Source organism: Scardinius erythrophthalmus (assembly GCF_964197995.2).
Source record: "Scardinius erythrophthalmus genome assembly, chromosome: 1".
Lineage (NCBI taxonomy): Eukaryota > Metazoa > Chordata > Actinopteri > Cypriniformes > Leuciscidae > Scardinius > Scardinius erythrophthalmus.
In genome coordinates, this window is record NC_138221.1 from 16,587,177 (window position 1) to 16,610,467 (window position 23,291).

The window sequence follows — 23,291 nt, forward strand, 5'->3', positions numbered from 1 at the left end:
GGTATTCCGTACTTGTACGTTTAGTTCATTTAACAGAAATTGACTGTACATTTGCTATTATTAAGTACTTAATTAGAGATTGATCAAAGTTGTGAAACTGGATCTGCAAAAATTAAAACTGTAAATATACAAACTTTGTATTTGAATTTATGTACTTATTACATTTTTATACATAACTTCATAGTTATTTTACACAGAAAAACTATATATTAAAAGATAACTACTGTAGATAGACAGAGCATTATTATAAAATAACTTTATAAAACCCTAAATTTACAGTTTAACCTTAAAGTTAAATGTTCTTTTTATATAATTTGACATAATTTATCCATTTTTCCATGGTTTAATAAGCCATTATAAACAGTAATGTGTTGTAATTTAATTAATTTTGACCGTAAAGTAAATTCTGTATTTTTACGGTTTTTGCCTGTAATTTTGTGAAATGGTCATATGCTGTAATTTAAAGGAATCCGTCTGGAAACTTTGCTGCCAGAGATTTACCGTTTTTTTTTACGGGATTTTTTTTACAGTGAATTTAAATGTCTGGATTGTTTTGAAAGAGTAATATAAAGTGATGTGTTTATTTCAAAGTGAATTTTATTTTTTCAGATTAAATGATTTGTCAGTGTATTTTACAGTTCTTTAAAGTAGGTAATGCAGAATTGGTGTTCATATTTTACTCTCTTAGTGTTCATGTTGTAACTCTGTGTCGGTGTTGTGAGAGGCAACACTCTTGAAAGTGTCGAACTAACACTTTGAGGGTTGTTCCCATATTTACACTTTTAAAGTGTTGAAATGAAGTATATTGGTGTTGATTTCCGGATTTCAAATTTACTGTGTAGTGATTAATGTAGTTATTATAAGATCAAACTATATATTTAGATTCATTTGGACATTATGCTGCTGTAATTCTTTATCTGTAGTGGTTGATGAAGATGAGTGTCATTGCTTTTGTGTTCTTGATGTTTTATCCATGTTATAGTGTGAGAAATAAGAATATTGTGTTTCAATAGAGCAGTTTACTAGTCTTTTATCATGTATCCTGACTCAAATAATGTGTTTCTAACAGCAAACACTCAGAATAAAGTGAGATGATCTGCTGATGATCCTGAATGGCTTGTTGAATGAGTGTTGATAGTCTGAGGCTCATCAATATTAACAGATCTGCTGAAAACACTCTTTATTTCATGACAATAGTTCCTGTTTTCACCTCATTTATTATGCTGATGTCTTCAGATCTCCTGTGAATTGACACTTAAAGCTCATTTCATTGGTGTCAGCAGACTGAGGGGATTTGTTGGTTACTATATATACATTTATTTCTGTGTTGATGATTTTAACTGTTTTTCTTACCATTATTCATATTTGGAAGAATTTAGATTATTTATATACCTTTATTTCTAGATACCTGTATTTTAATGAAGAATCAGAATGTTAGAATAAGCAATACAAATAATGAATGAGTTGTTATTTCTCACATGGTTATTCACTTGAGCTTGTGTTTCTGGTGTCCCACTTTCACATGCGTATGAATGGAAGTCAGTGCAAGGAAAAGTCTAGTGTGAACGGCCATTAATAATAAAACAAACTCCGTAACATATTTTAGATTTTGGGCAGATCAGCTCCTCCCACACCAATTACATCATCAGTGAAGCTCCTCCCACATCATTAGTGAAGCTCCTCCCACTGTAATTCTCCAATAAATGCTGTAAATTCCCATCAGCTACAAGTGAAGACGAGCATCAGAGCATCAGGAAGAGCTGAAATCTGCAAAGACTGAGTTTATTAAAGAGGACAGTGAGAACATGAGTGATCCAGAACCCTGCAGAATGAAACACACTGAAGATCCTGAAGAACAAAGAGGTTGGTGTTTATTCTTCATTCATTCATGATGCTGAAGAACATTCATGTTAGAAACATTCAAGCACTTCATCACTTTTAGATAAACAGTTCAACTATGACACGGTACAGAATGTTCTGGGTTTTCTTCAACAAATGGTCAGAAAAGGGAGGTTTGAGACATTTTTATATTGATTATCAATATTAGATCAAGCTAAATACTCTTTGAACTGTTTTATTTTAAATTTATTTTATATCTGGTTCCCAATTTTGTAACAACATTACCAGAATTTTTGAAGATTCTTCTTACAGTAACGTTGATAACAGCGTTGATGAATCAGCACTGAGTGTGTCAGATAAATTGACCTCATTCATGGAAAGTTTCAAGGACATATAATCAATTTATAAAAAGGCTTCAAATTATCATAATATTTTATAGCAATTGTCAACTTTCTACTATTACTTTAGGGCTCACTTTCATGTCCTTTCAATTTATATTTCTCTCATTGAATTATTTTGATGTACTGAAAATTTAATTTAATAAATTCTTTCATGTCAGACCTGATGGAAGTGAAGGAGGAGAGTGAAGAACTGAGTGAAGTGAAGGAGGAGAGTGAAGAACTGAGTGAAGTGGAGGAGGAGAGTGAAGAACTGAGTGAAGTGAAGGAGGAGAGTGAAGAACTGAGTGAAGTGAAGGAGGAGAGTGAAGAAGTGAGTGAAGTGGAGGAGGAACATCATGTCAAACCTGGAGGAAAACCTATGAGTCGCTCAAAGACTAAAAATACATTTTTAAAGAAAAGAAGAGCCAAGAAAACTTTCACCTGCACTCAGTGTGGAAAGAGTTACACAACCAAACAAAGTCTTGAGCGTCACATGAGGATCCACACTGGAGAGAAGACGTTCTCATGTGATCAATGCGGCAAAACATTTATCTGGGCATCAGAGCTGAAGAGACACCTGACAGTTCATACGAAAGAGAAGCCGCATTCATGTTCTGTGTGTGGAAAGAGTTTTTCACAGCTGCCATATTTACATAGACATGAGAAAATTCACACTGGTGTGAGAGAGTACATGTGCTTTGAGTGTGAGAAGACTTTTACTACAGCGAACGGTTTAAAACTGCACCAGAGGATTCACACTGGAGAAAAACCTTACAAGTGTTCACACTGTGGCAAGAGATTCAGTCGATCATCATCTCTGAAAACACATGAGAGGATCCACACTGGAGAGAAGCCACACACGTGTGATCAATGTGGAGAGAGTTTTGCTTTTAAAAGTGACCTGAAGCGACACATGAGGATCCACACTGGAGAGAAGCCGTTTAAGTGTGATAAATGTGGGAAAGATTTCAGTCGATCTTCATCCCTTAAAGAACACACGAGGATCCACACCGGAGAGAAGCCATTCATGTGTAAACAGTGTGAAAAGAGATTCTCAGACAAAAACTCTCTTAAGATTCACATGAGAGTTCACACTGGAGAGAAGCCGTTCACATGCAATCAATGTAGGAAAACATTTCTCAGTGCATCAAACCTGAAGATACACCTGAGAGTTCATACGAAGGAGAAGCCGCATTCATGTTCTGTGTGTGGAAAGAGTTTTTCACTGCAGGGTAATTTACATACACATGAGAAAATTCATACAGGTGTAAGAGAGTACATGTGCTTTGAGTGTGAGAAGACTTTTACTACAGCGGGCAATTTAAAACAGCACCAGATTATTCACACTGGAGAAAAACCTTACAAGTGTTCACACTGTAACAAGAGATTCAGTCAGTCAGGACATCTGAAAAGACATGAGAGGATCCACAGCAGAGAGAAGCCACACACGTGCGATCAGTGTGGAAGGAGTTTTTCTTTTAAAACTCCACTGAAGCGACACATGAAGATCCATACAGGGGAGAAACCACATCAACACAGTCTGAGATCACAGTAAGTAGTTTATGTTCATGTGCTGAGCAACAAAGTCTCTTCTGTGTGAGTTAGACACACATCACTCTATAGCCAGATCTCTCCTCTACACCTATAGCCGGTGTGTGGTGAACACAGGACACTTTGTTGATTGATTGATATCTATTAGCTCGTGTTCAACTGACAGGAATGTGTAATTTGTCAGTTCAGATCAATGCAAAAAACAAATGCGCTCTCTGACAGTAGGTGGCGCTCATGTAAAGCAGAAATAAAGCACTAAACAGGGCTCTAGACTGCGAGTAAATGGTCACGTTTTGCGACTTTTTTTCCTGCTTGTGCGAGAGACCTGCCATTTCTGCTGAATACGAGAAACATCACACGGCAAACGAAAGCAGAATAAAACCACACTACTCGTTTGAGCTGCGCAGAGCAAATAGTTTATCAGCTCAGAGCAATACTAGACAGCGGTTTACCTGTGGGACGATCTCGATCACGCAACAACATTACTACGCAGCGCTGGGAGATCCATTGAGAACGTATTTTAAAGGGATAGTTCGCCCAAAAAGGAAAATTAGCCCATGATTTACTCACCCTCAACTCATTCCTAGGTCTATGTATATGATATTCTTCTTTCAGACGAATACAATCGGAGTTATGTTTAAAAAAAATGTCCGGGCTCTTCCAATCTTTATAATGCAGTGAATTGCTGTTTCTGTTTTGAAGTCCATAAAAGTGCATTTTTCCATCATTAAAGTGCTCCACACTTCTCCAGGGGGTTAATAATACTCCTAGGATGACTTAAGGGTGAGTAAATCATGTGCTAATTTTCATTTTTGAGTGAAATATCCGTTTAATTCAGTATTAATAACATTGCAGCGAGTTCTAGTGAGAAAGCATTTGAATTGACTTTATGCACAGCTGCACAGCTTCCTGAACTTAAGCCAGCTCCTTTATTTCCTGTCTTTCATTATTGGACACACTGATTAATCCAGGTGTGTCTGATTATTGTTGCTATGACTACTGAGGTCAGGCATACTTAAGCTGGCTTAAGTTCAGGAAGTAGTGCAGCTGTGCATAAAGTCAATTCAGTGAAGTGTTAACAACACAACACAGTCTGTTATTAACCATATACTTTAGATCAGATCAAACAGCACTGACTTGGAAGCCAGGAGAAGCATTGTGCCATGAATTCAAGAAGTCATGAATTCACACGGTTCAAGAAGTTTTAAGTTATATGGCTTTTAAGTCCACAAATCACAAATATTCCCTGTGGATTTAATAAAGTAATGCCAACTGTAACCATGGTATTGTGGCAGAAATAGACATCTGTTTTTACATTATTCATTTTGGGGTTCGTACATCCTTTTGAGAGTAAAATTCAAGCACTAATCAAGGACATCATGTCCATCACACTTTTTCCAGCTCTTAATTTTTTTTTTTCATATTATCCAGTTTTAATGTTATTTTGAATGTGATGACCGAAACCATGATTTGTTCATGCTTCAAAGATTGTCCCCATTTGTAACACTAAACATTTCAAAGTGTAGGAAAACTTATACTTGGCAAACCAACATATTTATTTAAAAATTTGAAAAGGCAAGGCAAGTTTATTTATATAGCACATTTCATACACAATGGCAATTCAAAGTGCTTTACATAGAAGAACTTTAAATAATAAACAATTAAAACAGTTTAGAAAAATAAAATACAGTACAGTACAAACAGTCGGACTAACAGCGGCACAGTGCTTATTCAGTAAATGCACAGCTAAACAGAAGTGTTTTGAGTCTGGATTTGAATGTGACTACAGTAGGAGCACATCTGATCTCCTCTGGAAGCTGGTTCCAGCTGCGGCTGGCATAATAGATAAAAGCGGACTCGCCATGCTTAGAGTGAACCCTTGGTATTTCTAGCTGATATGATCCTAGTGATCTGAGTGATCTGTTGGGTTTATATTCAGTGAGCATATCTGCAATGTATTGAGATCCTAGGCCATTGAATGATTTATATACCAGTAATAATACTTTAAAATCAATCCTAAATCTAACTGGGAGCCAGTGTAAAGACCTGAGGACTGGTGTGATATGTTCATATTTTCTGGTTCTGCTCAGAATCCTGGCGGCAGCGTTCTGTATGAGCTGCAACTGTCTTATGGTCTTTTTGGGAAGGCCAGTGAGGAGTCCATTACAATAATCCACCCTGGAAAATTGGAAAATTGTATTAAATTAGCACTATAAACAGTAGATGGCGGCAGAGGAGTGCTTGATTTATAAGCCGTTTCCACTCCATAATAGTTTTTTCAAGGGCTGCCACTAACGACTATTTTTGTATCGATTAATCTATTGACTAATTTAGTAAAAATTTGTATACAAACATAACATGTTCATACCATGTTCTGGATGTCAATATATCCACATGTTCTGGGCTTCTGTTCAGCACAGCTGGATGAAAATATTAAACAGAGGACTTCAGTAGTGAAACGCCAAATGAAATCAAATTTCTATGAAATCCTTTTGTAAAGCAAAAGTAAAGTAGGGCTGCAGCTATCGATTATTTTAGTAATTGAGTATTTTACCAATTATTCCACCGATAAATCGAGTAATCGAACAAAAATGTGGTAGCAAAGATAGATCCAAGTGAAACAACAGCCTTTAAAGGTTGTATCAGTGATTTCAGGCCCAAACATAAATGATCACATTCATCTAATCTTTCCCAACGATCCGCTAGCTGCCGGTCCCATAAGCATGCCGTCAAAAAAACGCGTCTCTGTAGGCAGCCTAGGCTCCGAGATCTGCACACAAAAACAATTGTTTCACCAACCACTCAAAACCAAAACAAATAGTGTTCCAACCAATCACCGACAGGGGAAAGGTGTTGTGAGGTTTTCGCGTGCAGTCGTCATAGGCAGATTCGGTGATTCGTTGGATTGTCGGACTGATTATTTGTTTTGGTTTTGAGTGGTGGTGAAAGCATTTGTTTTTGTGTGCAGATCTCAGAGCCTAGGCTGCCTACAGACGGCATGCTTATGGGGCGGGCAGCTAGCGGATCGTTAGGAAAGATAAGATGAATGTGATAATTTATGTTTGGGCCTGAAATCGCTGATGCCACCTTTAAAATGCAAATATATAATAACAAGCAATAATTGGTTTAAATAAAGTATCAAAGTAAGTAATCATTTGGGTTTGAACAACACTGTTAAGTTACATGATCAAGGTCACTCTTTTTTTAACATGTGATTAGCCTAAGTATTTTAAATATTGATTATTCCTCTCTCATCATACTGTTAGAAATGAAACTTGTTTGTTTTTAGCAGAACTGCCAGAAAGCATCTGGAAGGAGAGAACGCCAGTGATCCAGAACCTGCAGAATGAAACATCATGATACTGAAGAATAAAGAGGTTGGTGTTTATTCTTGATTCCTCATTCATTCTTCATGATGAAAACATGCTGATGCTCACCAGATTTACATTGTTTCATGACCAAACTAGTGATTTATAACACAAATCATCTTCATGACATTAAAATAGATCATAATCGTGCACAGCAGTTGTCGACCAGATTTGATGAGATTAAAATGACTGTTGAACTCATCAGTGATCTTGACTTTGAGCTTCAATTTTCATTTCACATTTGCCTCTCATTTGAAATCTCACATGATTTAATGTTTCTTTTAGACCTGATGGACGTGAACAAGAAAGGAGAAATGTGTGTAAACGTAAATGTAAATCAAGTCTGAAGAATCTCATGAGGATCTGCAGCGGAGAGAAACTTTACACATGTGATCAATGCGGGAAGAGTTTCACTCGGGTTTCACTTTCATGTTCAGGAGCTGAAGAAGAGGCCGTAACACTTTCAACAGAGTCATGAATCTGATATTCATTTTAACTCATTCATTGTTTTTCAGAGATCAGTCTCTTTAGTTTTAATTTTTATAAATTTTTGTACTTCATGCTATGATTGATTAAACTGATTGATTAAAATAATGTTATCAACATCTTGTTGTTTTTGTCCAATTTTATTTTCTGCCGATTCTTCTTGCTTCAGGAATAATTCTATAATTTTCAGTTCTGAAAGCCAAGTATTACGTTTGCTTCTCGGGCTTCCCAGCAAACACAGAACGTTCCCCTAACGTTAGTTTTTGGTTCTTGTCTTTTTATTGTTTTGGGAACTAAGTAATATTATTCTAGGAATGCTCTTTTTATTTTTTTGTAACAATAAAATAATGTTACCAGAAGGTTGCAGGATGTCATGAACTGCTCCGTGACACGAAGGTTGAGAATCCAAAAGCAGCTTTTAATTAAGGGGTAATCCAAAGAACAGGCAAGGTCAAACACAGGCAGGCAGTCCGTACAAGCAAACACACACAACAGGCAGGGGTCAGAGGCAAAAGAGTAATCCAGGGAACAGGGCAAGAAATCCAAAAACCAAGAGACATGAAAACCGGGAGAATGCTCAGAATTGCAGTGTGACACTAAAATAAGACTTCGCGGTGAGTGAGTGAATGAATGAACATGGTATAAATAGACTGAGACTAACAGGATGATGAGACACAGGTGAATGCAATCAGTGAATGAGGTACAGGTGAATGTGATCAGTGATAAGTGATGATGAGTCCGGGCAGTGAGTTATGGGAAATGTAGTTTGTGAGTGATAATAGTCTTATGTGGAGTGCCCTCTGGTGGCTCTCAAGGGCACTCCAGCTGGTGACCGTTACATAGCCCCCCTTTAAGGTGCGGATTCCAGACGCTCCTAAAACTGTCCAGGAGGGAGGTGGAGCAGAGGCGGACCCGGGGGCGGGATGGAGGGCCAGGCCCGTGGAGCGGATAATGACCTGGAGACTGCGGCAAGACGGGAGGCCAGGCAGGATCGGGTGGTGCAGGGGACCAGGGCGGATCAGGCAGTGCAGGCGACCAGGAAGGATCAGGCTGTGCGGGGCGACCAGGGAGGAGACGACACTTCCGGCGACCAGGGAGGAGACGACCCTTCGGGCGACCTGGGAGGAGAAGACCCTTCGGGCGACCAGGGAGGAGACGACCCTTCGGGCGACCAAGGAGGAGGCGACCAGGGCGGAGACGACCCTTCGGGAGGCCAGGGCGGAGACGACCCTTCGGGAGGCCAGGGCGGAGACGACCCTTCGGGAGGCCAGGGCGGAGGCGACCCTTCGGGTGGCCAGGGTGGAGGCGACCCTTTGGGCGGCCAGGGCGGAGGCGACCCTTCGGGCGGCCAGAGCACAGGAACAGACACCGGCTCAGGCTCAGGAACAGACACAGGCTCAGACACAGGCTCAGGAACAGACACAGGCTCAGGAACAGACACAGGCTCAGGAACAGACACAGTGTCGGCGGCCATCTCTGCTGAGGGCTCAAGCGACGTGGCGGTGGTCATCTTGTATGGAGACAATGGCTCGGCGGCGGCCATCTTGTACGGAGACACTGACTCAGAGGCGGCCATCTTGTACGGAGACACTGACTCGGAGGCGGCCATCTTGTACGGAGACACTGGCTCGGCGGCGGCCATCTTGTACGGAGACACTGGCTCGGAGACGGCCATCTTGTATTGAGACACTGGCTTGACGGCGGCCATCTTGTACGGAGACACAGGCGTGGCGTCGGCCATCTTGTCCGGAGACACTGGCTCGGTGGTGGCAATCTTGTACGGAGACACTGGCTCGGAGACGGCCATCTTGTACGGAGACACTGGCTCGGCGGCGGCCATCTTGTACGGAGACACTGGCTCGCAGGCGGCCATCTTGTCTGAAGACACAGGCGTGGAGTCGGCCATCTTGTCCGAAGACACAGGCGTGGAGTTGGCCATCTTGTCCGAAGACAGGCGTGGAGTTGGCCATCTTGTCCAAAGACACAGGCGCGGGAAGAGGAAGAGGAACAGATTCAGGCTCAGTATCATGATCAGATTCAGGCTCAGGAACAGATTCAATCTCGGTGGGACGAGACTCTTGACGGGCAGACGTGACGTGACGCTCAGTCTCTGGATCGGCAGAAGTGACGTGAAGCTCAGTCTCTGGATCGGCAGAAGTGACGTGAAGCTCAGTCTCTGGATCGGCAGAAGTGACGTGAAGCACAGTCTCTGGATCGGCAGAAGTGACGACGTGAGGCTCTGGCTCGGCAGGACTGACGTGAAGCTCTGGCTCTGGATCGGCAGAAGTGACGTGAAGCTCAGTCTCTGGATCGGCAGAAGTGACGACGTGAGGCTCTGGCTCGGCAGGACTGACGTGAAGCTCTGGCTCTGCAGGACTGACGTGAAGCTCTGGCTCGGCAGGACTGACGTGAAGCTCCGGCTCTGGCTCGGCAGGACTGACGTGAAGCTCCGGCTCTGGCTCGGCAGGACTAACGTGGAGTGACTTAGACTCGGCAGATGCCAAACTCACAGAAAAAAGTTGAGCCGCTCAGTTGCAGGGCCAAGTCAACATACTGTTTCAGAGTCCAGCTAGGGTGATGCAGTGGCATAAAGGAACTGAGTGGCTCGGATAGCCCTCCACGAAAAAATATCATCAGGCATAGCTCATCCATAGAAGTCAGGAGAGCAAGCTCCAAAAAGGCAAGGCAAGGCAAGGCAAGTTTATTTATATAGCACATTTCATACACAATGGCAATTCAAAGTGCTTTACATAGAATAAATTAAAATAATAAAAAGAAATAAGAATAATTAAAACAGCTTAGAAAAATAAAAAATAAAATACAGTACAGATAGTCGGACGAGCATTGGCACAGTGCTCATTCAGTAAATGCATAGCTAAACAGATGTGTTTTGAGTCTGGATTTGAAAGTGACTACTGTAGGAGCACATCTGATCTCCTCTGGAAGCTGGTTCCAGCTGCGGCTGGCATAATAGCTAAAAGCAGACTCGCCATGCTTTGAGTGAACCCTTGGTATTTCTAGCTGATATGATCCTAGTGATCTGAGTGATCTGTTGGGTTTATATTCAGTGAGCATATCTGCAATGTATTGAGGTCCAAGGCCATTGAATGATTTATATACTAGTAATAATACTTTAAAATCAATCCTAAATTTAACTGGGAGCCAGTGTAAAGACTTGAGGACTGGTGTGATGTGTTCATATTTTCTGGTTCTGCTCAGAATCCTGGCGGCAGCATTCTGTATGAGCTGCAACTGTCTTATGGTCTTTTTGGGAAGGCCAGTGAGGAGTCCATTACAGTAATCCACCCTGCTGGTGATGAAAGCATGCACAAGTTTCTCCAAGTCTTGTCTGGAAACAAAGCATCTAATTCTTGCAATATTTTTCAGATGATAGTATGCTGATTTAGTTATTGCTTTGACATGACTACTGAAACTAAGGTCTGACTCTAGTGTCACACCAAGATTCCTGACTTGATTTTTAGTTGTTTGACCCCTAGAGTGAAGGTATGCGTTCACCTTGAGAACTTTATCTTTGTTTCCAAACGCAATGACTTCAGTTTTGTCTTTGTTTAACTGAAGAAAGTTTTGACACATCCAACTGTTGACTTCATCAATGCATTGGCACAGGGAGTCAATTGGGCTGTAATCGTTAGGCGATAGGGCTAAGTAGAGCTGTGTGTCGTCTGCATAGCTGTGGTAAGCAATTTGGTTCTTTTTCATTATTTGGCTCATTGGGAGCATATACAGGTTGAACAGGAGTGGCGCAAGAATTGAGCCTTGGGGGACTCCGCATGTCATGGATGTCCACTCAGACTTATGATCTCCTATACTCACATAATAACCTCTCCCATCTAAGTATGACCTGAACCATTTTAGGACTATCCCAGAAAGCCCCACCCAGTTTTCCAGCCTGTCAAGAAGTATGTTATGATCGACAGTGTCAAATGCAGCACTGAGGTCGAGTAGTACAAGCACTGATAATTTGCCTGAATCAGTATTTAAGCGAATATCGTTTATTATCTTTATGAGTGCTGTCTCTGTGCTGTGGTGTGGTCGGAAACCAGATTGAAAATTGTCAAAGTGTCCATTCGAGCATAGGAATTTGTTCAGCTGATTGAAGACAACTTTTTCAATGATCTTGCCTATGAAAGGAAGATTTGAGATCAGCCTATAGTTGCTTAATATGGTCTTATCCAGATTGCTCTTTTTCAGGAGGGGCTTGACAACTGCATTTTTCAAGGAGTTTGGAAAACTCCCAGAGAGAAGTGAGGCATTTACCACTTCTAGGAGATCTGCTTCTAAACTGTTTAACACACTTTTGAAAAATGATGTGGGAAGTGTGTCAAGAGTGCAGGTTGATGTTTTAAGGTGCTGTACGGTTTCTTCCAAAATTTTGCCATCAATTTCTTTGAAATCAGACATAGTAACTACTTTCTCAGGCAGTTTGATCTGTCTGACCTCAGTGCAACTCAAGGATGTGCTGATCACCTTTCTGATATTATTGATTTTCTCAGAGAAGAAAGAAGCAAACTCACTGCACTTGCTGTCTGAGAGCATTTCACTGGGAATCTGGCTTGGGGGGTTTGTCAGTCTCTCTACAGTAGCAAAAAGAGTGCGTGTGTTGTTTAAATTACTGTTTATAATATTTGAGAAGAAAGTCTGTCTAGCTTTGCCTAGTTCCATATTAAAAGCATGAAGGCTGTCTTTGTAGATGTTATAATGGACTACAAGTTTTGTCTTCCGCCACATGCGCTCTGCTTTTCTGCATTGTCTTTTCATATTTTGCACTGCTGTTGAGTTTCTCCAAGGTGCTTTTTGTCTGCCATTCCTCTTCCTGACTTTAACAGGAGCAATATCATCAATTACACTTTTAACTTTTGAGTTAAAAGAAAGTCAACAATGTAATTCTCAATGGGTTGCTCTCCTTGACGGAGACACATAATCTTGACTGCTGGATTCATGATGGCGAAGTCTTCTGTCATGAACTGCTCCGAGACACGAAGGTTGAGAATCCAAAAGCAGCTTTTAATTAAGGGGTAATCCAAAGAACAGGCAAGGTCAAACACAGGCAGGCAGTCCGTACAAACAAACAAACACACAAAACAGGCAGGGGTCAGAGGCAAAAGAGTAATCCAGGGAACAGGGCAAGAAATCCAAAAACCGGGAGAATGCTCAGAATTGCAGTGTGACACTAAAACAAGACTTCGCGGTGACTGAATGAATGAACATGGTATAAATAGACTGAGACTATCAGGATGATGAGACACAGGTGAATGCAATCAGTGAATGAGGTACAGGTGAATGTGATCAGTGATAAGTGATGATGAGTCCGGGCAGTGAGTTATGGGAAATGTAGTTTGTGAGTGATAATAGTCTTATGTGGAGTGCCCTTTGGTGGCTCTCAAGGGCACTCCAGCTGGTGACCGTTAAACAGGATTGTTATTTTTAACAACATAGACATTTTTTAATATTAACATAGAAATAGTTACCAAATATAGAACATTCCCCTATGGTTATTGTATATACAGACCCGGGGTTTGTAATCGGGAGAATCGGGAGAATTCCCGGTGGGCCGCTTCACTTTTGGGCCGGTCGAGGATTTTTTTTCCACATTTGTCACGTTAGTTACATTAGGCTACACACGATCCACATTCTGACACCGCAGCCGCAGCGCGCAGCCTCTGAATGGGTTGTACCATGTGAGGGAGTACTCCCCTCCCCTCCTATAGAGTTGGTTGGGTCCATAGCCCATCTTTTCCAAAACATTTTCTCAGGAGTAGGCTACCGCGGCACCGTCGGCGCCTACCGATAGCTGGGCCGGCCCTACTGTAACGGTACGCGTCAGGGAGGATGGATGGGAGGAAGAGGCCAGGAGGTATGGAAGCTTGTTTCCGCCACAAAATAAAACATTTTAAAATCGCAATTGTGTGAAATAAAGTCACAATTGCGTGTTATAAAGTCAGAATTGCAAGAAATAAATTCAGAATTGCAAGATAAAGTCAGAATTTGTGAAGTTGCAATTGCTTCTAAAGTCTAAGTGAATTATTATTTAACCTTTACATTATTTGTTGAACCATGGCATTAATACAAACTACACAATAGTAAGAGCTAAACTGTTGCTTCATTTATCCAATTTGGAAAAAGTGCTAATTTTGAATTCCACCATGGAAAAAGTGGGCCGGTCTTGGGCCTGAAACTCCCGGGCTGAAAAGTGGCCCCACTCCGGCCCTGTGTATATATAAATTAGGGCTGTCAAACGATTAATCGCGATTAATCGCAATCTAAAATAAAAGTTTGTGTTTACATAATATATGTGTGTGTATGGAGTATAATTATTTTCTATATATAAATACACACATATATTTAAGAAAAATGCCCTGGCACACTGACACTACACGTACCCTTAGACGGGTATGTAGACAGGCGGAGCGCCAATGGAAAAAGGACCATCTGCAGGTTTCGTATGAAATCATGAAAAATGCCTATAAGGTGTTTCAGAAAGCTGCAAAGTCTGCAAAATGCAAACATTTTTCTGAACTTATTTCTAATAACTGCAATAAACCTCAAGTTCTCTTTGCTACTATTAGCAATGTTTTAAATCCTTCTGTGCATCCCATCTTAGAGCCCTCTACTGCTCTCTGTGACAATTTTGCAAAGTTATCTGTTGACAAGATCACAATTTTAAGATCTTAATTGACTAACTCAGTGTATATACACCATTATGTTCTTCCATCTGGTCTGTGTTTGAGCCGATTGATCTGGAAACTTGTAATGAAATTGTTGGTCACTTAAAACCCACTATCTGTCCGCAGGATGTTATTCCACCTTCTTTCCTTAGGCAAATTTTGGACACAGTTGGACCTGGCCTGTTACTTTTAATTAACAAATGCCTGTCAACTGGTTCTTTCCCTAACAGTCTGAAAGTTGCTGTGGTGACGCCTTATCTTAAAAAAACTAATCTTGATCCTTCCACTCTTTCTAACTTTCGTTATTCCTATTTCTAATTTACCTTTTATTTCCAAGATCCTTGAGAGAGTTGTACTGATTCATCTACAGTCATATTTATCCACAAATTCCCTCCATGAAACATTTCAATCTGGTTTTAAAGCTCTGCACAGCACTGAATCTGCTCTTTTAAGAGTGTCAAGTGATATTTTCACTGAAACTGACTCTGGGAAATCAATGGCCTTAGTTTTATTAGATTTGAGTTCTGCATTTGACTTAGTTGACCATGAGGTCCTGTTGCGACGTCTGGAGACATCCGTGGGCTTTCAAGGCGTTGTCCTGCAGTGGTTCCGCTCATTTGTATGCTGACGATACTCAGATTTATTTTCCTTTAAAACATAATGATAAAAATGGTCTACAACTAGGGTTGCCACCTATGTCTGATAAAAAACCTGGACATATCAATGACCTGACCGACCGCTTTGCTCACAAGTGAAAATGTCCATTAGAACCACAAGACAAAATTGGCCTTTGTGCAGTAAGATTGTGCATAGTCGTGACTCGTGAATATTTTAAACATCTCAAGTATTCTCACTTATCTTACTTAACTTATAGCTTACCTGATTGCTTAGATACTGGTGCTTGTGCTTGCTTTTGCTTCCTCTTTTCTAAAGAAATAAGTAGAGGGATGACATTAGATTTGCATTTACCATACCTTAGCCACATCTATAGCCACTTTTATTTAGCATGTCTCAATCAGACATTGGAATAAAAAAAAAATCAAACATAAATAGGCCTTAGCTTACCTAGTCTTCCATCTATACTTGGCGTTTCCCTTTGCTGCAGCTATCAGTGGTTTCTGTTCTTCAATGAATGTCTTGAATTCAGTGCATGACAATTTGAAATTCAATCTGACCTGAAGCTCAGACTTCACCATTGCAACTGACAGTCTGTTTCTTTTATCGGACCAAACATCCTCCATATGACTGAACACTCTTTCTGCATAGGCATTACTGACTGGTATGGAAAAAACAAAAGCAACTACTTTCAACAGCTCGGTGGATTCAGTTGCCTTGCTAAAAAAATAGGCCCACTTTCTGTCTGGGGTAAGGTCTGTTGGAATGGTGTGCAAGACCTCATTCAGAATGACTACATCACCATACAGCTTGTCTTCTTCAACATCCAGGGCCAGTTTTTCCACTAAAACTTCCAACTCTGACCACTGGAGTGCTTGTCCATCATGAAGGCTGAGACAGCCAATGTGTGCAAGAACCTGGTCATTGAAGTCAAATTTATCCTCAAGATACAGCACTGCCTTCTCAAAAAATCTGTCCACCAGGCTCCTGAACTTTTCCTGTTGCTGGGGTAAAAGGCTCCTCAGTATTTGTTTTGCTTTGCTGCCATAGAATTTGTCTGTGCGCCTTGCGATCAGCTGACTGCGCAATCGGTTCATCACAGAGTAAACGTCAATCACAGTAGCACTGTCACTCTCGAGCACCCTAATAGATGAATCAAATTCTTGCATCACATTGTGCATGAATGCAAGGGTACATTCAGCTACAGTACAGTCTACATTTTCTCCATCACTTGCACCACACACAAATGTCCAGATGATACTTGGGCAGTCTTCCTTTCCCAGGGATACAAAATAAGACTTTAAAGCTGGCCAACACTCTAAAATCCTCTGTATCGCTGGCAGCAAAGACAGCCAGCGTGTAGGGACATGCCTCAGAATCTCCCTGTATTTTGTATGAGTAAATTCACAGAAGTCCTTAAGCAATTCCACTTTTTTAGCAGAACAACTGAATTCACTATACACCTTAAGCACAAAGGCCTCCACGTCACAGCCTCCAGCACTAAAGACACGATTAGCTGCTTTGACAGTGTTGTTTATGATGTGACACTTGCAATTGCCCTTCACAATTTGTGGGTTAGCTTCTCTGAGTTTCTGAAAAACTGAGTTGTGCCGACCATAATTAACTGATGCGTTATCTGCACCATAGGCACTGATCTGGCTGACTGAAAGTCCATTGTTCTCAGAAATAGACACTATTTGTTTGAATATGGCTTCACTAGATTCGTTGGAGTCGTCATAAAAGTCTAACAATCCATACTTCACACCCTCGGATGCACAGAAATACTGGACTGTGTAGGGAAACAATTTTGTGTGCCCAGAATTGGATGCATCAGAACATACCGCAAAATAGTGCGCTTTCTGCAACTCTGCTGCTAATCTTTGCTGACTAAATGGTGCCAACACATTTTCCACTAAGGCCTCACTTTTAGTTCTGCCACAAGACATTTTAGTTGCAATATCAGAGTCACTGAATATTTTTGCACTGACCTTGTTCCCACAGTCAATTGACAGGTAGCTGTGGCCATGTCGCACACCGTGATAGGTAGCTGTTAATTCGGCGACAGTAATTTTGTCCTCTGAGTTTTTTGTAATCATGAATGATGAAATTGCCTTTGTTTGTCTGGTTACTTGAATGCGACTCTGATGTTTCTTCGTTTTAGCATGGTCATCCAAAGCAGTTTTGCCTTCATGTTTAACCAGAATTTTAACTGAGCATACGGAGCAAGTAGCATATAGTGGATCGCCTGGTGTTGGCTTTAGCCCTGTGGAGTAATTGTCATTTTTCATCCAGTCATTATTAAAGTAGGTCGAACGTTTCATTTTCTTTTTTACTGGCCTGTCAGTCTTTGTTGACACACTGTCATCTTCGTCCTCCGTCTCGCCACCCATGTTAACACTAACAGACGATGTTGACGACGTACAATCTGCTTCAATTTGCCGCCTGTAGTAACTGGCTAGCTGCCAAGACAGACGCGCATACGTAACGTCACACGACACACCCGTCCCAGAGCCAATGATAGCGCATTCTACACACAAGAGACACCCTACGAGAGACACCGACCACTCTGTGCACAATGCATAGGCTATTTCAAGTGAGAAAATAGTCAGTTGAACATACATATTCACGTAGCCTTATGAAAACCGGGACATTCAGTGTCCCGGGAGAGTGGATAAATTTCCCGGGACAGGTTATTAAAAAGAAGGACAATCCCGGTAAAACCGGGACAGGTGGCAACCCTATCTACAACCCTTGTTTGCCTGTTTAAGTGAACTTAAACTTTGGCTTTCAAGTAATTTTCTAAACCTTAACGAAAATAAAACTGAAATTATTATCTTCGGGCCTAAGGAAAACTGTGTGTTTGATGTTGACCGTGGTTCTCTCACACCGTATGAAACCCACTGTGCAAGAAATCTGGGCTTTCTGTTTGACCACAATTTAAAATTTGAGAAACAGATCAGTGCTGTTTTAAAGTCATGCTTTTTCCACCTCTGCCAACTCTCCAAAGTGAAACCTTTTTTAACTCAGAGTAATCTTCAAATAGTGACACATGCTTTCGTAACATCACGACTGTAGTATCAGGTTAACTAATGGGGTAGGAACCATGTGTAGGTTGTTGTTGTAGGGGGGAACAATAATAAAGCCGTGGGTTCAACGGATGTGCAGCTGTGGTCCTTGTGTTAAGCCTCCTATAAAGGTTACGGTGTACCTATAAAACACATAACATGGTGTCAGAAGTGGGCAGAGCGCGCTGTGAGGACGATCAAAAGTCTTCTCAAGAAATCCAGCGACACTTACCTCGCCCTGATGGCCTATCGAGCTGCTCCCCTGGCGAATGGATACAGTCCCACTCATCTTCTGATGGGGAGGAAAATAAGAACGCCAGTTCTTGTCATTCCATCCAAGCTCAACCCAGGGTGCGCAGACATGGATAACCTGAAAAGGACAGAACAAAGGTACAGACAAAAAACTGCAACAGAATTATGACCAAAGACACAGAGCACGCGACATGCCGTTCCTTTAACCCGGTGATCATGTGTGGGTCAAAGATACAGTGGAAAGAGGCACGTTGGTGTCTACTGCCGGCACGCTGAGGTCATACATCATTGAGACGCCCGGGGGCACTCTGCGAAGGAACAGATACCCTCTTTCACCAACCCCTGTGGCTCCTGGAGAACCTGCTAACTTAATTGAACCAGCACCCGAGAGCACAGTTCTTGATGACACACACACTCCTGTCCCACCCGGAGCACAGTGTGTAGCCAGTCAGCAGTCTCCTGTGTGTGAAAGACGTTTCCCAGCCCGAATAAGGAATCCTCCATCTTACTTGAAAGACTTTGTTCGGTCTTAGGAATGGCACCTGAGTTATGGAGGAGGGCAGGGAGTAGTTGATTGTCGCCAATTTATGTTGTTGATAAAGTGTTTACAGAAGCACATGTTCATAGTACTTCACAGCTGAACAGTATGGAAAAAGTTGAGAACCATAAATGTGTGTTATTACTCTTACTGATCTTGATTATCATTTTAATGATGGTATGGGTTATATTTTCAGTATAAGTAATCGGAAGAGCCTTCTGTTATAGTTTAGAAATGCTCTTAATGTTATTTTTGCATCTGCACAACGATTATCCTTTGCTTAGAAAGGGGGATGTAGTATCAGGTTAACTAATGGGGTAGGAACCATGTGTAGGTTGTTGTTGTAGGGGGGAACAATAATAAAGCCATGGGTTCAACGGATGTGCAGCTGTGGTCCTTGTGTTAAGCCTCCTAAAGGTTACGGTGTACCTATAAAACACATAACAACGACTAGACTACTGTAATTCACTTTACTTTGGTCTATCTCAGTCTTCTCTCTCTCGCCTACAGCTAGTGCAAAACGCAGCAGCTAGACTCCTCATTGGGACACGCAAGTATGAGTCGATCACCCCTATCTTATTCAAACTCCACTGGCTACCTGTTAAATTTAGAATTGATTTTAAAATTTTACTTTTTGTGTATAAAGCTCTTAACAATTTGGCCCCTAAGTACCTAACTGATCTGCTCTGTCTGTACACTCCTTCTCGTACTTTGAGATCCAGTGATCACTGCCTTCTCATCGTGCCTAGATCCAGGCTTAAAAAACGAGGTGACCGTCCTTTTGCGACTGCAGGCCCAAAACTTTGGAACAGTCTGCCACTCTATATCAGACTTGCTCCCTCAGTTTCCATCTTCAAATCTTCTTTAACCCCCAGAGGTCGAAGGTATCGCCGGCGATACCAGCTCGCTTTTTTTTTATCAGTGTAAAAGAAACTCATAAATACTCTATTGACTTTTATTTTCCATAGGAGTTCCATACATCAATCGATTCTGTTAAATGTGTATTATTTTTGTGTATACTCACAATAAAAACATAGTGTTGTGCTTTTCGACAAATAAAGAAAAATAAACACGAAGCGAGTTCTGCCTTCTCTCTGTCCGTGTAGTCCATTCTGAAACGCGTCCGAAAATGAACCATAACTCAGTGAATACTTCTCACACATACACGTGATATATGTCTTTATGAAGCTTGAAATCTCTTCTTTCAAATGAAGTAATTTATATAAAAAACAAATATTCTCATCTTGTGAAATCTGTATTAAAAGAGAGCGATTCCAGTCGACCTCATTAGAGCTAATTCAAATGTAATGTGACTCCGCCCACGGAGAGCGCACGCTATTCAAACGCAAATGGCTGAGGTAATCCGCGCAATCCTGTGAACGCCGTCTCGCAGCGCTGTGAGGAATAATGAGGAATACTAGTAAGTTTTTCCTTCTCGGGTTTCTGTTTATGAATGAATGAACGGCATAGATGCGCGCTGTTTACCACAGCTGGCAAAAAACAATATTACGTGACAGTTCTCCATTATGGACACGAGCTCTAAAAAAACACACTAAAAGACTTTCAAACTTTCACAGAGACCTCAAAACAGAAAGTACAAATCCTTTCTTTAAAACGAATTTCGTTTTGTATCAATTGTATCTTAATTTTAATATTTTTTTCATTAACAAATTTCCTGGATTTAAAGTAAATAAGCCTATCGTCAACGAATGATGATGTTTTAGCAAACTGTATTGCTATACTGAGATAAGTAAAAATCGACTGAAATATGTTGAAATAAAATGTAGGCTATTTGTATAAGCAACGTAAACTGCAAATTAACATTTATATGCCCTAATATTTCATGAAAACAACTTTACAGTCAGGCGAAATATGAAAGACAACATTTTGTTTAGTAGATTTGGGTACAGTTTTTACTGTAGAATATACTGCCTCGTCAAATAAGCTTTTGTTTAGCAATTTCTATCTATAAAATAGCCTAATATTTTTGTCAAAAATAAAGTCATCAACTAAGATGTTAGCTGTTCCAATGTTGTCTATATTCAAAGTAATGAATACATAGATAAAATGTAGGCCTATAATCTTTTTTTTTTTTTTACAAAGAAAGAGTACACTTGAAACATTGTTGAAATTGTAATTATTGTTGTAATTGTAACCTTTTTAATAAAATAGCAAAACATATGTACAAGATAGATAAATCAAGATAGCAAAATCTTAAATGGTCAATATAAGTCTTCTTCTAAATATCTTTTGTCCTTGCATTGTGGCTCAGCCAGTTTCACACCTGTGTGAATGGCTCATCATTATGCAGAGTGGGTGGTAATTCAGGTGTAAACCACTCCTCGTTCACGCCCCATCGCATATTGGCTTTCCAAGCAAAACCTGTTTTACATCAATTTAAATCAATCTATGGTTTTATTTGAACGATAAAGCAACGATGATTGAACGATTTGACTATTTTCACATAATTTTGAAGAAAAAACTATAGGCGACGACATCCATTGGTCAAAAGTCTTATTGACACATATTTACTATGTGTTTTGTGGCCTTATTTCAGAAATTTTAGTTTTTAGTTTTTTCAATATCCACGCATAAACATTATTCTCTCAAAAATGAAAACATGTACATACACGTGGCTCACATATTATGGTAGCCCTGTTTGTGCTTTATAGAGTGAATTTACACCTTTGCCATTAATATGTTTATAAGCAACTGAAAAAAGCAGAAATGTCAGGGCATGTCAGAACATCTCAAGGGCCCAGAAAACCGCTCAGACTCCAGAGGGTTAAAGACTTTTTTTTGTTTTCTCTTGCATTTGATGCTCCTTGATTCTGATACGATTACTGCTTATTTTTTCTTTTGTTTTATTTTTTCAGTTGTTTCTTTTCGTCCTGTACTGTTCTGCATTTTATTCTCTGCTATGTACAGCACGTTGGTCAGCCTTGGTTGTTTTTAAATGTGCTTTATAAATAAATATTGTATTGTATTGTATTGTATTGTGTTATTTATATATAAAATATTTATATATAATATAAATGATATAATGTAAAAATAATTATACACCATACAAACACATATATTATGTAAAAACAAACTTTGGATTACAAATTTTGGATGCGATTAATCGCGATTAATCGTTTGACAGCCCGAAAATAAATATGTAAACTAACTTTACAATTAAAACGCTACAGATGTTTTTGTATAATGACCTGTACAGAGCTCTGAAACTAGTTTATGCAGCATTTAATAAAATGTAGCAATTAGATTGAATGTGAAAAGCACAGAAATCATAACTTCTTGGGTTTGTTTTTATCTTCATTTACTGCTCCTCTGCTCTGCACACGCTTCTCCAACACGTGTTGTTGTACACAGTGCAGTGTTTCCGGGATCTACGTCAGAACGCTGCCTCATTATTGGCCAGTTCTGCGTCAGGATCACACGCATTGGCCGACGCTGGTCATGTGAGCAGCACAACGAATGCTGAGTCTGCATTCTGACGTAGAACTTAAAGGGGGGGTGAATTGCTGTTTCATGCATACTGAGTTTTTTACACTGTTAAAGAGTTGGATTCCCATGCTAAACATGGTCAAAGTTTCAAAAGTTAAGTTGTACGTTTGAAGGAGTATTTTTGTTCCAAAAATACTCCTTCCGGTTTGTCACAAGTTTCGGAAAGTTTTTTTCGAGTATGGCTCTGTCTTACGTAAGATAGAGCGGAATTTCCTTATATGGGTCCTAAGGGCACTTCTCCGCGGCCGCGCGCGCACTCGCTGACCAGAGAGAGAAGAGAGCGAAAGCAGTACGTTACCTCAAAACGCTATGCTCGGCTTTTAGGGAAGTCAATGTCACCAAAGAAGTGGGTTTTTGGTTGGCAGGGCAAGACAACCCTGCACAGATTCCCAAAGAACCCGGCGTTAAGGGAATAGTGGATGGAGTTTGTTTTTTCGAAGCATCAACGGAGGTTGTGCACGACTCTTTGTTCCCTGCATTTCGACGATGATTGTTTTATAAACAAAGCCCAGATCGACTTATTTGCAGATCGTCTAATGCTTAAGGATCGAGCAGTCACGATGAGTAAACTACTTCAAATGTCTCTCTGTGTTGTTGTTAGATCAGTTAGCACAGCTATAGCACACCGCCCACACGGCCCGCCCCCAGCCGCTCGGTTTTTTCTGGAAAGACTCGGTACAGCCAATCTTTAACTTATAAATATAATAAAACTAAAGACGTTTTGGAGATATGAAGGATGCAATACTACTCTATAGGTACTCAAGATTAACAGGAGATTGAGTGAAAATGAGCATTTCACCCCCCCTTTAAACAGCATTGGAGAATGACAGGGAAGAGAAGAAATTGATGATTAAAGTTGTTTATTTTGTTTTGTTTTTGCACACAAAATGTATTCTAGTCACTTCATTAACCACAGTCTGTACGTTTTGCCTCTTTGTAACAATCTCTGTTTGAAATCTGCAACTGCAGTTATTTGCATAATCATCTTTACGAGTGTTGTGCAT

General features: G+C 40.5%; 1 protein-coding gene across 1 annotated transcript; it reads left to right on the top strand.

Moving 5' to 3' along the window:
- The first annotated feature begins 1,734 nt into the window (after nucleotides 1-1,734).
- LOC308690182 (uncharacterized protein) lies at nucleotides 1,735-7,739 on the top strand. Its single transcript, XM_081364509.1, has 4 exons — nucleotides 1,735-1,863; nucleotides 2,399-3,770; nucleotides 7,063-7,147; nucleotides 7,424-7,739. Exons 1-3 carry the CDS (start codon nucleotides 1,806-1,808, stop codon nucleotides 7,118-7,120), a joined length of 1,488 nt encoding a protein of 495 aa, XP_081220635.1. The 5' UTR covers nucleotides 1,735-1,805; the 3' UTR covers nucleotides 7,121-7,147; nucleotides 7,424-7,739.
- Nucleotides 7,740-23,291: the final 15,552 nt, after the last annotated feature.

Bases quoted from the DNA above. Each gene is read 5' to 3' on its own strand.
- LOC308690182 (XM_081364509.1), top strand. From the start codon at position 1,806: ATGAGTGATCCAGAACCCTGCAGAATGAAACACACTGAAGATCCTGAA. The intron at 1,864-2,398 runs GTTGGTGTTTAT...CTTTCATGTCAG, and splicing joins AGATCCTGAAGAACAAAGAG to ACCTGATGGAAGTGAAGGAG. The intron at 3,771-7,062 runs GTAAGTAGTTTA...TGTTTTTAGCAG, and splicing joins CAACACAGTCTGAGATCACA to AACTGCCAGAAAGCATCTGG.